Source organism: Malus sylvestris, chromosome 6, assembly GCF_916048215.2.
Source record: "Malus sylvestris chromosome 6, drMalSylv7.2, whole genome shotgun sequence".
NCBI lineage: Eukaryota > Viridiplantae > Streptophyta > Magnoliopsida > Rosales > Rosaceae > Malus > Malus sylvestris.
The window spans coordinates 29,988,381-30,005,235 of NC_062265.1; the positions used below are offsets into that span (position 1 = coordinate 29,988,381).

Below are 16,855 nucleotides of genomic sequence, written 5' to 3' on the forward strand. Positions count from 1 at the left end.
ATTGAAATTTTAGGTGCTCCAAAATTGCATGCCTGTTACAGAATATTTGTTCAAATTTCAAATTTCAGAGTGCATAAATATGGCCCGTAGAAAACATATGATATATGTATGTATGAAATGGTGTCTAAAGCATTCCTAGCTAGCTAGCTAGGGTTTGAATATTAGGTTATTGTGATGTGGTGGTCAAACAAACTAAAACCTCGTTATAGGTGCAGTCAATCAGGTTCTTTGAGGCCAAGCAATGGACCCTACTGTGAGATATCTGTCGATCCCTATGCCTTCTGCTAGCAAGGTTAGGGCAATATATGTTAATGATGTGCAGATACTCGAGCAAAAACCAACCCCAACTTGATATTGGGAGCCAATTAGGGTTTAGGTTATCTTGGGTTTTAGTAATGGTGCTAAATTTAGGGGCTGATTGCAAAAAATCCCAAGTATAGGTGAGATCAGCAATGTGATTATCAAAAGATAAACGCGTAATTACATATTTAATATTGTGATACAGTCTAACTAGAAAAAATTGTGATATAAACATATTTTATATGAAATTTTATGATGTATTATAAATTTTGGATTTAAGGATAAACATCTCAAACTAAACAAAAGATAATAATTTATGCAACAAAAGAGAGGGACAAACGCATAATTGTGTATGTGCAACTTATGTATAGAAGAAAGCTCCGCATAGCCGACTCCAACCTGGAACGATTTAGGGTTTAGGGAGTTGCACAATATATTTTTCCATTTGTGCTTGTTATGGGAGTTGCTTCATTCTTGTCATGTGGTTGGTTTTGCAGTGAGTTAAATTTGGAAGTTGAGAAAGGTAAGATAAATTAACAAAAACATAGTAAATATAATATTGCTTAATTTTGTGTATAGTAGGAGTACCACATTCCACATTCATTCTCATGCATGTGAAAGAAGAAAGAAACGTGTGGTTTATTTACCAATACGACCAATAGTCGTAGATTATGTGCACTTTCTCTTCATCTATATATATATATATGTCTGCTGCAAGATCGATCACACCATATAGTCAGACTCTTATTCGCATGCGCGACACCTCCAACGGTGACTGCGGCGTGCTGCATATTTATAGCAAACAAGTCACAAAAATTCTCTTCTTATAAAAAAAAACTCCACCTAATAATTGACCAATCTACTGGGTCGGTGGACAGGATCTTCAGCCCCTGTACTGTACGGTTATCTTTTTTTAGTTTTATCCTTCCATCGACTCATCTTTAAATGTAGTATTAGTTGTCTTTACTTCCATACGGCTGCCAATGCGGAGAGATTATTTTTTGTCACCAAGTTTTTACGTAGCAAAATATTATTAGACTGGTGGTTCACTTTTAAACAAATATTTATGAGTTGCAAAAGAGTTTTTACTCATAACTAGGGTGAAATGGGTGTTAATCAAATATGCGCATTGAAATACAAGGTCGTTTCAATGAGAGCAATCAAACATTGTACTCGATCCAATTGTCAAATACAAGATTCTTTCATTCGCTATAGCATGAGTCAAATTCTAAAATTCGACTCACATTAGAGTGCAGAAAAAAAATATATATATAAATATAGTGAGTTCGATATCCAGTTGTCCATTCCATTTCTTAACCTTACTTCGTTATGATTGAGTTATTATTGTTATAAAAATAGCCTATTGTTTTGTTTGTGAGAAAAGAAAATAACCTAGCCTACTTGCTATTCTTTCTTGTTCTCTAGACTCTAGTTATATGACAGAATGATTGTTGTCTCTACTATTTTTGCTACGAAGTCATATCAATTGGGTCCCAATCGTGTCTATTGAACCCGACCGAGTGTCCCCGTAGCTTAATAAGCTACACACTCTTTGCCTCATCCCTCTTTTGGATATTTTTGTCCTATTGTTGTTTATGGCTTGTGTTATGTGTGATTGTACGAATTAATTGTTAGTTATTTGAGAATCATATGATAATTAAACAACATTTTGAGGGATGCCATTAAATTTGTATTAGTCAAGAAAATAGGCTTAACAATGGCTAAGTGGCTAACTTATTTAGTGGACTACATAATATTTATACATGGGATGGATATGTGTCATCACTTTTTTTACACAACTTTTGATACACGTTTTTGGTGGGGTCTACGCTGTAATGTATTTCAACGATCCGAACCGTCTATCTTTTAGGTATTCCCTAAAAAAAAATTATGTCTATAAAAATCACCCAGATATAAAATCATATGACTATTGGATTAAATGTTTAGGGTTTCTTTGTAGAACCGTATTAATCAATTTTCTTTACTACAAATGAATGTCTTAATGACTTTAGATTTGTCTAATTCTTTGCAAGGATGATCCATGAATGATGTTTTGAAAGATAGACAGTTCAGATATTTGAAATATATTACGGAGTAAGCCCTACAAAAACATGTGTGAAAAATTGTATAAAAAAAGTTGGGGTAAATTACATAGTAGCCTCTCAGGTTTGAGGTCTATTACAACCCCATACAACAACTTTAAAACATTTCACTTTCATACATCCAGTACCATTTTATTTCAAAATAACATATCCGTTATATTTTCCATCCATTAGTCTGTTAAATGCTAACGTGGCTACCATATTTGTGCTAATGTGGCTGCCACATGGAAAAAAATAATTTTTTATTAAAAAAAAAACCTAAATCTTCTAAATATTAAAATAAAATTAAAAACTAGAAAATCCCGAAACCAAGATCCCTTCCTCCCCCCCCCCTTTCTGCAATTCCCAAAATCCTCTCTTCTCCCCGCAACCCCCAAACCCATATCCCCATCTTCATCTTCTTCCCTACAACCCATAAATGATAACCCCCCCACCCCAAAACCAGAAACCCACAACACCCCCCCCCCCCCCCCGCGACCCTCCCTGTGCACCCCCCCAATCCGCGGCCCTCATTCCCTCCGCACCCACCCTCTTTCCTTCTCTACACACCCCCCATTCCACGAACCCGGTGATGGCGAGACAGGATCTAGGTTTTTTTTTTTTTTTTTTTTTCTATGGGTTTGGGGATTGCGGGGAGAAGAGAGGAGGATAAGGGAAGGTTTCAGTTTTTTTTATTTTTTATTTTTTTATTTTAATATTTAGAAGATTTAGGTTTAAAAAAAAAATTTATTTTTGCCACATGGCAGCCACATCAGCACAAATGTGGCAGCCACGTCAGCATTTAACATACTAATGGATGGGAAATCTATGTGTTATTTTGAAATAAAATGGTACTGGATGTATGAAAGTGAAATGTTTTAAAGTTGTTGTATGAGGTTGTAATAGACCTCAAACCTGGGGGGCTACTATATAATTTGCTCAAAAAGTTGTGCCACAGATCCTCCCCTCTATATATATTATATACATGACGATTACGTTCAGATCGTGTCTCCTAATCCAAATTCTAATTCACATCAAAACACATAAGATCTCATAATCTTATTTTATTCTAAGTAGGTTTTGCAGCTATAAAGTTTACCTAATAATCTAAATTGGCCAGCAATTAACAATACTAAGAAACTTTATTAAACCTTGATTATTAATTGATTGATACCATGAAAAGCTATATCACCAAACATATTTGAATGATGGCATATATCAATGTGAATAAGTAATGACAATGTTCTTTGCCGCGGGCTCATGCCTTTGGTTTTAGGATCGGCGGCAATCTTCTTGACAATCATTCTTAGTCTCTTCATGTTCTCACTTTATCTTTACTTTATTTTGGTGTAGAATTATTACCATAAAACATTGTAATCATCGTTTTTTGCCCCACACACATAGTAAACACAAGGTTTTGGATCTCATTGATATGTGTAATCCTGTGGTTCCCGATGAGCTCAGGAAAGTATTTGAAGTCTAGTCATTGCTTTGCCATTCGTGATGCTTTATTGTGATATTTTTAGATCTAGTTCGTAGGGACCCTTTTGAGGCTTAGATATGTATTTTTAATATCATTTTTTCAATGAATGAAATATCGTACTCTTATTCTTCTTCTTAAAAACAAAGTATTGAGAATGTAAATAAAACTTCTTTTCGAGTCCCATTTTAGTCTCAAACTCCTACATTTAGTTATGACCAACACGCCCGTAGCCTATGTAGAAACTCATGAATCTCTGAGAGAACAATCAGAGGTAGAGAGAGAAAGAAATCTAGAGAGAGAGAGAATTGAATAGAATGATTTTCATTATTTGAGAATATGTACAACACAATATATATATATATATATATATATATATATATATATACAACCACCTACTCTACCAACTATATCTTAACAGATAAGAAATCTTTTTAATCAGATTTAGACATAGTTGGTGGTCCTAATGTATCCTTAACACACCCCCTCAAGCTAAAGTTAGGGGGTCTAACTGAAAGCTTGGAAGTAAGCTCTGCAAAACGAGGAGCAGGCAAGGATTTGGTGAAAATATCTGCCAGTTGAAGAAGAGAAGTAACATGATGAACACTAACTGTACCACTGAGAACCTTTTCCCGAATATAATGGTAGTCGATTTCAACATGTTTAGTCCGAGCATGGAAGACCGGATTGAAGGCCAAGGCAATTGCACTCTTGTTATCACAGAAAATCGCAGGCGTTTTGAGAATAGGAAAAGATATATCATGCAGAATCTTACTGACCCAACTGAGTTCAGCAGTTGTATTGGCCAAAGACCTGTACTCAGCTTCAGTAGACGAGCGGGCAACGGTGCATTGCTTCTTGGCACTCCAAGAGATGAGATTAGGACCAAGAAAAACACAATAGCCACTTGTTGATCGTCTATCAATAGGACAGCCTGCCCAGTCCGCATCAGACCACGCAGTAAGGCTTTGACAACCTTTAGTAAAACACAAACCAGAATCAAGAGTACCCTTCAAATAACGAAGGATTCGTTTGACTGCCTGCAAATGAATGGTCCGAGGAGAATGCATATACTGACAGACTTGGTTAACAGCGAAAGCCAAATCGGGTCGCGTCCAGGTGAGATACTGCAAGGCCCCAACAATTGATCTATAAAAGGTAGGATCATGAAGTAAAGTACCAGAGTGATCCAGTTTGGCAGAAGCAACATGAGTGGAGCAAGGTTTAACACCAACCATATCAGTCTTCTTTAACAAGTCAAGAGCATATTTAGACTGGTGAAGGAATAATCCTGTAGCAGATCGAGACACCTCAATTCCCAAAAAGTAGTGAAGATCACCCAAATCCTTGACAGGAAACATAGTTTGCAACTGAGAAATGATGTAGGTGCAGACATCGGTAGAACTTCCTGTGATGATAATGTCGTCGACATAGACCAAGATGAAGGTGATGGTAGAGTCATTTTTGATAAACAGGCTGGTATCCGAGGAAGACGCCAAGAATCCCAAGGACAAAATAGCTTTGTAAAAAGCTTCATACCAGGCCCGAGGTGCCTGTTTTAAACCATAGAGAGAACGCTTGAGTTTACACACATGTTGTGGCTGGTTGGAGTCAACAAAACCAGGGGGCTGGATCATGTAGACATCCTCTTTTAAAGTACCATGCAAGAATGCATTACTGACATCAAGCTGATGAATGAACCAGTCATATGAAACTGCAATGGACAATAAAATTCGAATGGTGGTTGGTTTAGCAACCGGACTGAAGGTCTCAGTAAAATCAAGGCCTTCTTGTTGATGGAACCCTTTAGCCACCAGTCGAGCCTTATACCGTTCGATCGAACCATCTGGTATATGCTTGACTTTAAAAACCCATTTGCAACCTACTAAATTCAAGTCAGGTTGAAAAGGAACTAGATCCCAAGTCCCAGTATGCTGCAAGGCCTGAAACTCAGCCTCCATGGCAGCCATCCAGTGTGGATTCTTGGAAGCTTGTAAAAATGTGGTAGGGGTTGGAGGAAGATAAGTAATGGAATCAACAGAAGCATGAAGAGAGTGTTTAGTTGCAGTAAAAACCTTTGGCTTGTGAATTCCAGCTTTAGCCCTTGTAATCATAGGATGAAGATTAAGAGGAGTAGGTGTGGGAGGAGGGGAGGAACCCGCTGGTATAAGGCAGGGAATATGAGAGGAAGTAGCAGCAGATGGGGAAGAGGCTGAAGGTTGGAAAACACTATCAGGAGGAGCCAACTGAACTGCACTTGGTGAAGAAGAAACATGTATAGTCATAGGAACAGATGCAGGAACTGTACTTGTAGGAGAAGCAGCAGAAGACAGAGGAGAACCTGAGAACATCCCAGTCTTGAACGGAAATAAGTGTTCATCAAATGTAACATGCCGAGAGACATAGAGGTAGAAACTCATGAATCTCTGAGAGAACAATCAGAGGTAGAGAGATAAAGAAATCTAGAGAGAGAGAGAGAGAATTGAATAGTCAGATTTTCATTATTTGAGAATATGTACAACACAATATATATATATACAACCACCTACTCTACAAACTATATCTTAACAGATAAGAAATCTTTTTAATCAGATTTAGACATAGTTGGTGGTCCTAATGTATCCTTAACAGCCTATTCTTCTATATGACAAATTTGTGTGCAATCACGTGTTTATCTAATTACAAATTGTACGTGAAGAAATTGAAATCTTTATCCCGTAGACTATTATTTCTCACGACTCTTATGAATCCCAGCGAACAAATTTATAGGATATTTGGGTTGGACTTGTATTCTACTTTTGGAAAGTGAAGGGCATGATGAAGGAAGAGAAATAGGAAAGAGCTAACTGATTTACAAAATGCTTCCCTTGGGCCTTTTGACATCTACGATCCACTCACCCTAGGCCCAAGGCGATTCCCTAGAGTCTAATGATGGACCAATTTCGAATCAAAGGCCCAACAACAAAGGAACTTAACGAAGCCCACAAAGTTCTCCAAATATAAAAAGCAATTGAGATTTCAAAATTCCTGGGGAAAGTGGTTGGACTGGGCCGATCTACTTCTAGAAGGACGGTCCGGATTCCGGCTACTTCAGCGAAGATATTCGTATTATTACTTTTCACTTTTGACGTACTGTGTTGTAAAGAGATTATAAACATACATTTATTTATAGAATTCTTCATCTAACACATCCGTACATGCATGGAGAAAAACTTACCATGCTAGGACTTTTATTTAAGACTTCTAAAGATTGTCTCTAAAGATTGTCACTAAAAGTCTAACTTGGTTTACTACCTTACGTAACATTCATTCCCGCTAAGTTAATATTTTTCCAGGATTTGGATCCCATCCTGATCTGAATTGTGGAGATTATAGAAATTCTCACATCTTAATCATTCATCGTATATGGTGTAGTTATAAATCATTTGATTTTTTTTATTTAAAACTAAATACAAATAATACTTAATAAAAACTGACCACACGATATACGATAAACGGTTTATGATTTGAGAATCACTAGATTCCATCCACTTTCCCATTTCTTCCTGGATCCTGTCCGCCTGCCTGGCCGTATTAACCAAAAAATCAGCAAGTATAAACCTTTGCTGTCTTAAACCCTTTACCAAACAAAACCCCCTCCCCTCTCGTCAACACTCCCACTCTCCCCACCTTCCGTCTTCCCGCCATTTTCTCCGGCCCAAACCACCCAATTTCCGCCAGGAAACGAAACCCTAGCTCCACTCTCTCACGCTCAGACCGCCGGGTTCGTCATCGGAGCTCCGGCGGCCTCCGATGGTGACTTCCAGAGACGTCCAGGAGATCGTCTCCAAGCTCTCCTCCGATAAAGCCAAGACTCGAGAAGTATCTATCTATCTTCGACTCTACTCTCTCTCTTACCATTTTGTTCGTTACCGTCTTTTTGGTCGCTGGGAAAATGCAGTCATACGAAAAGAAAATGAAATTGATAAAATGGGTAGTAATTACTTTCAGGAATCTGAAGAACTGCATAACTGAAAAGCCAAGAGGATCATCTGTTCTGATTAGTTATGATGATTCAATTTGTAGAAACATATTTTAAGTTTAGAAAGTTGAACAGAAGCTTAATGTCCACTTAATTTCCCTAAATTTAACATAAAATCCGAGTTCAATGGGGTCGAAAAGTTGTTTGGGCTTTGAATGCGCGAAAGTTTTCTGAAATTCTGTGTTAATTGGTGATTCTGAACTGCAGAGTTGTCTATGCTATTGTATTTTTGGTGCCAAACACAGTATTTATTTTTCCGTTTTGAGGAAATTGTTGTATGATTAATGTTTTGGTGTATATGCAGGAAGGGATAAAGTTTTTGAATACATGGTTAGAAGGAGAAAGATCGATTGGTTTCTGTAAATATCTTGGAAAGAAGACTGCAGAGCTTAAACCAGATGAAATTCCTCACTGTAATGCAATGTTTATAGTAATACATATATAATATTTTTACGAAAAGTGAAGTGAACTGCTTGTATTGTTTCTGCAGCTGAGACCTGGCCTTTCTTTACTAATTTGCTGATTCAGTGTGCTTCATTGGAGATATCCTCCTCAAGCAAGCGGCGATTGCCCAAGTTGATATGTGCAAAGAGTCTAAGGATAGTTGTGCAACACGCAGAGGATGATAAGTTTTCAGGTATTAAAAGCAGTCAATGGATTAAGTTTTGAAGACGTTTAAGTAGCCACCTAATTAAGCATTCTACATCTAATTATGCTTATGCTTGTTTTCATCATCATTTCAGGCAAGCGGTTGCCTTTGTTAGCTGTGGTTAAAAATCTTTTTAATCATATATGTGAGGTCTTACATAATGATAATGTCCCAAGCTTTCAATTGGAATATGGGATTATTCTCCGGCATCTATTAACTGTCAGAGACTATCGATTTCAGATGAAGAGGCGCACCTATTGCAGTGAGTCAATGATTTCAACAAATAACCTCTAGCTAATATCTATTCTTGATTGTTAGTTACAACTTACATTTACACTGTCGTTATTTAACTTGTCTTAATTATCTTACTCTGCTCTGCATTGATAAGGCCTAATACAGAAGTACATGGATAAGATAGACGAAAGCTTGAGCCAATATAATACCAAGGAGGAGGTCTTTCGCTGCATTCTTACTCTCCATTCACTTTTGGAGAATCCCCCTGGAGATTTCCTACCAAATCTTAGGGAAGAGATTGTTGAGTGGTTTGTCAGAATTTTTTCTCACATTAGGTAACCAAACCCCCCCCCCCCCAACCCCCGCCGGCTGATTTGGCATTTCCTTTTCTATATTCATGATGGAGTACATGACGTTTTCTCATCTTGCATCTTGCCCAGGGATGAAGGAAAGATTTCACGCAAACTTATGGACTGCATTAATACATTTTTGTTGAAAGATGGTCCAAATTTGGGTTCTGAGTCCTTGGAGATCCATAATGCTGTGCAGCAATTTGTGTTCCGGTGTTGGCTGACAACCCATGATCGAGCCCTTAAGGTTTCTTAATAGTGCATTTCAAAGCAATTTTGGCAGTTTATATATATTTTTGAGTATCCTGAATTCCTAATTGTGCTTGCACTTGTACTTATATATATTTATATATTGCAGGATGCACTTATTTTTTATGCAAGGTTACAGCTGAATATGACTAGAGGTGCTGCTGATGGTAGTTTTTTGGTACATCAACTTCTTGACATAGTTTACAAGGAGCTGGATCAAAGCTACGTATCCAATACTAATGTGCCTAGGTGGACTTTCTATTTTTCCTTCTCAATCATTTCTGTTTTCAGTTTTAAAATTGACTTGTTATTCTTATGGTATTCCTAGGAGAAGTTTACAATTGTGACTTTAATAGATGTTCATTTAAAACCTTCTGCATTTGCAGGGCTGATGGAGCTAAAGATGACAAGTTTGGAATTTTAAGTAGCTCACATTGTGGTTTGGTTGAGCTTGCAGCTGCTGTACTTTATCGGGTATCTACTCCAGACATTCAGTATGCTGTACTTGCATCTCATTGTGGAACTTGCATAAATTTCAACATCATCACTACGGTTTAATTTTCTTGACAGTGACTTGGATTTTTTTTGGGTGGTTTGCTAAGGCAATATACCAATTCTGTCATATATGATGAACAGTTTTGGCTCCAGTAGTTTAAGGTGGAGTGGGGTTGGAGTAGGTCTTAAATCCAACTCTTGGTTTAGATGGAGTGGGGTTGGAGTAGGTTAAATCTAAGTCTTGGTTTTGTTTGTTTTATTTTTAAACACTCTGGATAAGTAAACAATTTGTTAGTGTTTTTTTCCTTTGCTTTCTTGAGACTGACGATCTGGTAGATGGCTAATTCCTTTCTTTCATCTCATTTTTTATTCATTTCCATAAAGTTCTTGTTTCCTATCAAAAACAGAAAAATAATTTTGTGTTTTCACTCTTCAGGCTTGTCATAACATGACTAAAGCACCGTCAACTGAAAAGCGGGTCAAGAGAGAGCATGCTGCTGCACAATTGAGAGAGGCTCTCATGAAAGGAAAATGGTTATGGTAAGTTTAAGTTGACTGATTATGTTTAATTTCCTTGTGTGGTATCTTGTGCACAGCTCTATCTGTTGATATTGGACTTACTTTAGCATGAAACAGATTTCTATAATCTAAAGTGAAACAAGTATAAAAATGGATGATAAATTATTGGTCAATGTGGCACTGATGCTTTTGACATGCTGGTTTGATGAATCCAGGAATGCTTCATTTTGTTGTCTGATTCGTAAGTACCACACGCACATTAGTAAGGATCTTTTCATGTACTGGTTCGAGGGCATATGTGCAAGCTTTCAAAGGTACTTTGTGGCATGTGATAGTTATAATTGTCTCATTTTTTAGCTTTGATCAAACTATCATTTATTCTCATGTCTCTCTCTATGCTTCTTTTAATATAATTGCTCTGCAAGAACAAGTGCTGATACTTTGACATGAGTACTAGGATATTACTTGAGTTTTATTCAGTCTGAACTCTGAACCTTGAATGCTTCTCTTTAATTGTTGTCATATTATTTTGGAGTTGTATACTTGGTGTTGTTCTGAGTCTTGTATAGATCATGTGCCATATTTTGTTTCCTGATATGTACGTATGTAACTATATATATATATATATTATATATACATTAGAAAAATAAAAGAAGAGATAAACTCCTTGAAATTTGTGGTTCTGTTGGATGAACGCCCCACCTTGTTTTCCTTAAAAAAAAACAGATATAGGTAAGTTTTTTTTGAGAAGAAACAAATTTATTAAAGAATAGAGAAATACACAGAAGTGGATAAGAAGTCTACCAACAAAATAGAAAGGAAGATCCCAATAGGATTTGGCTACAGCAACCAATTCTAGACCTAGCTCACTTAACTGCTGCTAACAAATCCCACAGTATTTGAGATAGAGAGCAATTATTAAACTCTTTAGTGACCGAAGCCCAAAAAGATGCCCAATATTTTACTCTCCCCCAAAGTACTGATATAGGTAAGTTGTAATATAAGATGAGTATCTATGCATGCTTGTGTAGGGAATTTCTTCTGGACAGTTAGTCAACTCAAGTGTAAAATATTGCAAATCTGTTCCATACTATATAAACTGGTGATGTTTTTAATTTGTTCTCATTCTTGTGCTGATGAAATGGAATATATTGCAGAATTTTGAATGATGCAAACATGGTACATTCTTATGATGGTCTGCTATGGACACTGAGGTATGCTGCACTAATTTACCATAAACACACTTACTTTTTATGTAAATCTTGTTAAGTGTGTAGCCAGGTTGTGTATAACCATGTGACATTGGTGGTCCATTTCAATATTGCTTTGCCATATATGGTTCTCCACTAAGTTTTGTATTCGTATATCTGCACAAACATCCACTGGTTATTAATATATGGTTGACACCTGTAGATTCTCCCTCTACCTCTCTAATCCCCTGCTTCTTATGAGCTTATATTTATATATTTACATGCATCTAAAGGAGCTTGCAGGAACTTTCTTCTGTGCTGTTGCTTCCAGATTCAAAGTTGAAGAAACTCTCAAGCTCGTCTCCCTTGAATGAGGTGCTTGTCTGTTTTTGTTTTTTTTTTTTTTTTGTTTGTTGTTTTTTTGTTTCTTTTGTTGTAATTCTTTTGACGACTTTGCTTCTTTTTTATGTTGTCCCTTTCTAGATGTAAGCCTATTACATTCAAGGGGTTCAACTGAAGGATTGTTTTTAGACTATTTGTAGGTAAACTACAGTTAAACAACCCTGGGTTTGTACTATACAAGGGCTAAGTTAATTTTTTGGGGCAAAAAGGACTAAGTTGTTTAGTGCTGTCTTTGGGGATTGCAAATATCAGTGATGTACGGAATAGGTTTGAGAAAAAAAAAAGTACCAAATAGGTTCTTATTTGGAGACTTCATCTATCAAATTATTTTTCCTAGGGGCCACTTTATGTAAGATGATCGTTAAAGAAGTACCTCAAACATTTTCAACTTCAGGGGGTGTCTTTTCTTTGCATTTACTTTGCGGGATCGAGAGAATCAACTATATTCTTTTTGTATTGCTATCTTTAAAACTATTTCTTTAAATTGGTATTTGTGTTGACTGGGTTGCTGGACAATATTTTTGCAGTTTGATTGTGGTTGGCAAGTAGTGTGGAGTTGCCTGATGCAGGGGTTGCCATTGTTTAGTAATGTAGCTGCAGTTGTAAGTTTCAGTTCTCTCTGTTTGATAGGAAACACAATGTTTTTTATTGAAAAAGAAAGCAAGATGTGCATCAGTGTAGGCTCTGCACACATTAATACAAACAGAGCCTAAGTTTTAATGGACAGAAGTAAATGGAACAAGAGATGTATAATATCTTTTAGAATTTGTGAATTAATATGTTCAAAGTTCTCAAGTGCATCATATCAAGTTACTGTTTGGAGCTTCTGAACTATTCTCAAAATATTGTTTTGTTTTCATTTTGGGTGCCCTTGCACAGGTAGATGCTGCCCTGGTGCTCCTTGGAAACTTAATTTCAAATGTGAGTGTGAGACTGTGTCTTGTTTAGACTGGTTTCTACTATTTTCAATTGTTGATGCGGTTAGTTATTGCACTTCTGAATATTTTATTCTAGATTTTTTTAATTCACGCTTTCTTGTTTTCCAGGATCTTGTGCATAAATGTGTAGTACCTCAGGAGGTTTGGGACCTTAGGTTATTCAAACAAATGCCATCAGTGTACGTAATGCATTGCCTGTCAATCAATTATTATGTTTAATTCTACAATTACTCTGTACTATTTTCTTTAGCCCACTATTTGGTAATCCTTAATTAATCTAATTAACATTCCTGATAGAATTTTTAGATTACTTTGTTGGTGTTTAATTCTATGATTATGATTTCCTTCAGGTCTGTCTTGTACTTTATTTCATGTTACTTCTCGAGGAAAGGTACTCAAGTAAGTGCGTGATTTGTAACCTTTAGATTTTATCTTTTGTGTCATCCCGTTTTTTCTTCAGCTCTTAATAATTCTTTTATTGTCACTGCCTCCTTGTTTGTCTACTTATATATCCATTATTTTTCATTTTTGCCCCTACTTTTGTAAAATATGAAACTGTGTTATTTTATTTAGAGAATGCATGTGATACTGTCTTCCTCAGATAAGTGAACATCTGTACAAGATAGACAAAGTAGATTCCACCATATTTATTCAATGCAATGGTCTACTTGAGGATCACTGAATATTAAGTCTTGACATGGCTTACGTTTGTTTGAATTATTGTAGCTCAACGTATGTTAGATTAATGTAATTCTTTTTGATAAAGAGAGTTCTGAACTTCTGAGTGACACTTACACATGTGCATGTGCATTCACAGACAGACAGACAATCCTATACATATACATGTCCATGTGCTGATAACTAGGTTTATATCTTCTTATTAAGCTTAAATTAGGGACCGGGCCCAAATTGTGAAATATGTTATATCTACTATCTTCATGTTTGTGCAGGGTGATGTTCGTGACATTTTACATCTGAGAAAAAACCTCCTGAGAGAACTTCTGGGTCAACTTCAGTTGATGGTCTGTTTACTTTAACTTCAAATACAATATGTTGTATCTATCTAATAGATATTCAATTATTCTTATATTGGACTTCCCTTATTTGAACTTGTTACACTTTGTTATTGGAAGTCATTTTTGGTTAGTTATAACTGGTCCTTCTTGTGCAGGAGTCTTCCATGCTTAATGAGCACTTGGTGGTATTGTTACCTGCAGCTGTTTATGCTCTCTGTGCCGGTTGCACTCCTTTTGATCAATGGTGTAGAGGACTTCCTTTATCTTACTCTTTTGTCGATATTACTGAGGCTGTTGATAAGGTGTGCAATAATTCACCTTGGTTTCCATTTGGCTTATAAACATCAATGGTGCTATTTGGTGTCCATTCGAACTGAACTAGATTTTCAATTCCAAATTGTAGCCAGAAGATCCTGAGCACGATTGTCTGCATGGGCTGTTTGACTGCAATGTGGAAGTTCTCGCTAGTATCAATCCAGGTTCCAGCGTTGAGGTACTGGCATGTTAGTTTTATAGGCACCCATCTATTGGGATTGATTGATTATATTTTTAATACATTACGACCATATTCAGGTTCTTCCATCCCAAACCCATCCAAGTGTATGGCTTCCGCGACAATTAAGGGATCCACTGTTTTTTGAGATGGAAACCTTTATTCTTGAATCTCTAGTAGAGAAGGAGATGGGAAGGAGGCCTCTATCTGATGTGTTCTTTATATGTACGCTATTGTCAAACTTCATCTATGGTTCAATATTGACAAGGTTTGTCTCATCTTCTTGTCTACATTTGTATTCGATAATATCATGTTGGTATTTCCATCTTACCACTTATTGGTTTTGTCTAGTAAGACAAAATATCTTCTTACTACTGAGCTGCTGTTTTGGTATGCACTTCTCTTGCTAAGTAAAATACTTGATCATTCACTACTCACTAATTAGGCTTTGTGATTCGGTGCTCTTGACATGCATATGTTCTTAAGAACTATAAATATTGTGACTCTTTCTCAACAGCCATTCATCCTAGAACTTTAATGGTTGTCTTTATGAGTTTTTCCTTCATCATAGATACTTCTATGAAATCTGTCTTTTGAGTCATTGTTGCACTTGTGGGCAACATCGTGTATTACCTCTCGAGTTGTAGACGTGTCATATTAAACAGTATGCACGATACACCGTGTGTCTACATGCTGATGTTCTGGTTGTGTCTTTTATGCCATGCTGTAAAATTTTGCAGTTGAACTATATTACATTGTGGTTGAAGTTGTACATTTTTCGAACATCGACATCTGACCTTTTCCTTTATATTGTTGGGTATCTTGTTTCTTTACACGCTCTGAGTCGTTTATACCATACATGTTATTCCAGGCAAAGAGAGGAAGCATCATTATTCCTTTCAAAATTGGGCCAATACCTGTTAGAATGGCTGGATTGTGCAGTTAAGGCCACCCAAGGAAACCACAATGATATTCTGCCTCTTGCTTGCTTGGGCTCAGATCTTGTCTCTAATGGAACAAGCTCCATTGTTGCTTCCTTAAAGAGTTTTCTTTACTCCCCTATATTCATGAGGTGGAGAGATCAAAATCATGCGGATGTTGACCTTTATGGTGCTATCATGCAAATGATGGAGAGGCTTTTAAAATCATTGGCTAGTGTGTATGAAGAATACTCTAGCAGTGCAAGTAGTCATAAGTTTGATGTGACTCAGCAAGACTTCTCTTCTGATAGAAGTAAAATTAGGATCATGGACATGGAGTTGGATGTGAATGATGATTCCAAAGATGTGGATGTATTAACTATTGGTGATAAAATTGGTGGTGGTGTATCCTCTTCCATAGAGAAATGGAAGCTGGGCATGATTTTGCTTATTTCAAATTTTTTCTCAGTTTCACACGTTACTTGGGATGTCCTATATGATCTCTTGTCAAAAGAAACTGATCAAATGGTATGTTTCCCCGTACGTTTGATACCTGAATTCCACGCATGCAATAATCACATCCCTTTTGATTTTTACATTTGTCATTTCAACTCAGGTTCGTGAAAATATTCTGCTCTTTCTTTGTCAACATCCATACTGGTCATCTCATGAAAATCTTACAGACATGGTAATTTACAACTCATCTTAATTTTAGTTAAAGATTTAAGAGATGTTAAGTTAGTTAATAGTTGTGATTTGTTTCAAAATAATGTTTGATCAGTCATATGTTTAAGCTTTGCCTTGTTTGCAGATCAATTTAATGAATGAAATGGTTAAGATGCAAGCCAGACTTAAGCTTGATAGTGCTATGGTGTTATCTGCTATCCGTGGTTTGTTGGGCACCTTATCATCCTTGGACTCTATCAGGAAGGATAAATTTGTCATCGTCTCTTTGGGGCAAAGAGGATATGAGCAGGTACTTCCAAACTTTTCTTTTTCTATTTTGCAATAAATTTGATGGTTGACGGTTGTTTTGATATATGTTCCCTTTCTTTAATTTCTGGACATCTTGACCTCGTATGCACCAAACCTTTTCTTTTGATAAAGTTCTGTTTCTTGTATACTTACATATGCGCAATAGCGAAAAATAGTTGAGTTTTATGTACCTTTCTTTACATGAAAGGAGAAGTACTAACAATCTATAAGTTTCAAGCTCCAAGAAGAAAAGTAAATTACCTGATTTCTCGATAATAAAAATGCTATAGATTTAGAAGCATAATTGCGCAAGTGAGAAATAAAAAACCTTGATGAAACCTACCCCCTTCGTGCATGGAACATGCAGATAACTATCTGTTATTACATGTCTGTTATGCAATTCATACAAAATTTTATAATAGTTAGCATATCTGTGGAGCAACTCATACTTTTTTAGGTAACAATCTTGTCGTTCTTTCTGAATAAAAGAAAATTTTATTGTGTTGTGTCTTAATACTCCTTGCTTAAAAGAAATCATCACAA

General features: G+C 36.4%; 1 protein-coding gene across 1 annotated transcript in view; it reads left to right on the forward strand.

Annotated features, from left to right (window-relative positions):
• The first annotated feature begins 7,420 nt into the window (after positions 1 to 7,420).
• LOC126626183 (serine/threonine-protein kinase ATM) overlaps positions 7,421 to 16,855 on the forward strand; it is a 28,846-nt gene continuing 19,411 nt past the window's right edge. Inside the window, exons 1-23 of the mRNA XM_050295414.1 lie at positions 7,421 to 7,722; positions 8,187 to 8,295; positions 8,373 to 8,519; positions 8,626 to 8,793; positions 8,920 to 9,100; positions 9,206 to 9,362; positions 9,474 to 9,613; positions 9,751 to 9,838; positions 10,296 to 10,399; positions 10,594 to 10,692; positions 11,536 to 11,592; positions 11,862 to 11,943; positions 12,498 to 12,572; positions 12,850 to 12,891; positions 13,017 to 13,087; positions 13,259 to 13,307; positions 13,859 to 13,930; positions 14,080 to 14,226; positions 14,328 to 14,417; positions 14,498 to 14,685; positions 15,289 to 15,865; positions 15,954 to 16,025; positions 16,149 to 16,313. Coding sequence (XP_050151371.1) covers positions 7,654 to 7,722; positions 8,187 to 8,295; positions 8,373 to 8,519; positions 8,626 to 8,793; positions 8,920 to 9,100; positions 9,206 to 9,362; positions 9,474 to 9,613; positions 9,751 to 9,838; positions 10,296 to 10,399; positions 10,594 to 10,692; positions 11,536 to 11,592; positions 11,862 to 11,943; positions 12,498 to 12,572; positions 12,850 to 12,891; positions 13,017 to 13,087; positions 13,259 to 13,307; positions 13,859 to 13,930; positions 14,080 to 14,226; positions 14,328 to 14,417; positions 14,498 to 14,685; positions 15,289 to 15,865; positions 15,954 to 16,025; positions 16,149 to 16,313 — 2,949 coding nt within the window. The 5' untranslated portion in view covers positions 7,421 to 7,653. The remainder of the gene's footprint in view (positions 7,723 to 8,186; positions 8,296 to 8,372; positions 8,520 to 8,625; positions 8,794 to 8,919; positions 9,101 to 9,205; positions 9,363 to 9,473; positions 9,614 to 9,750; positions 9,839 to 10,295; positions 10,400 to 10,593; positions 10,693 to 11,535; positions 11,593 to 11,861; positions 11,944 to 12,497; positions 12,573 to 12,849; positions 12,892 to 13,016; positions 13,088 to 13,258; positions 13,308 to 13,858; positions 13,931 to 14,079; positions 14,227 to 14,327; positions 14,418 to 14,497; positions 14,686 to 15,288; positions 15,866 to 15,953; positions 16,026 to 16,148; positions 16,314 to 16,855) is intronic.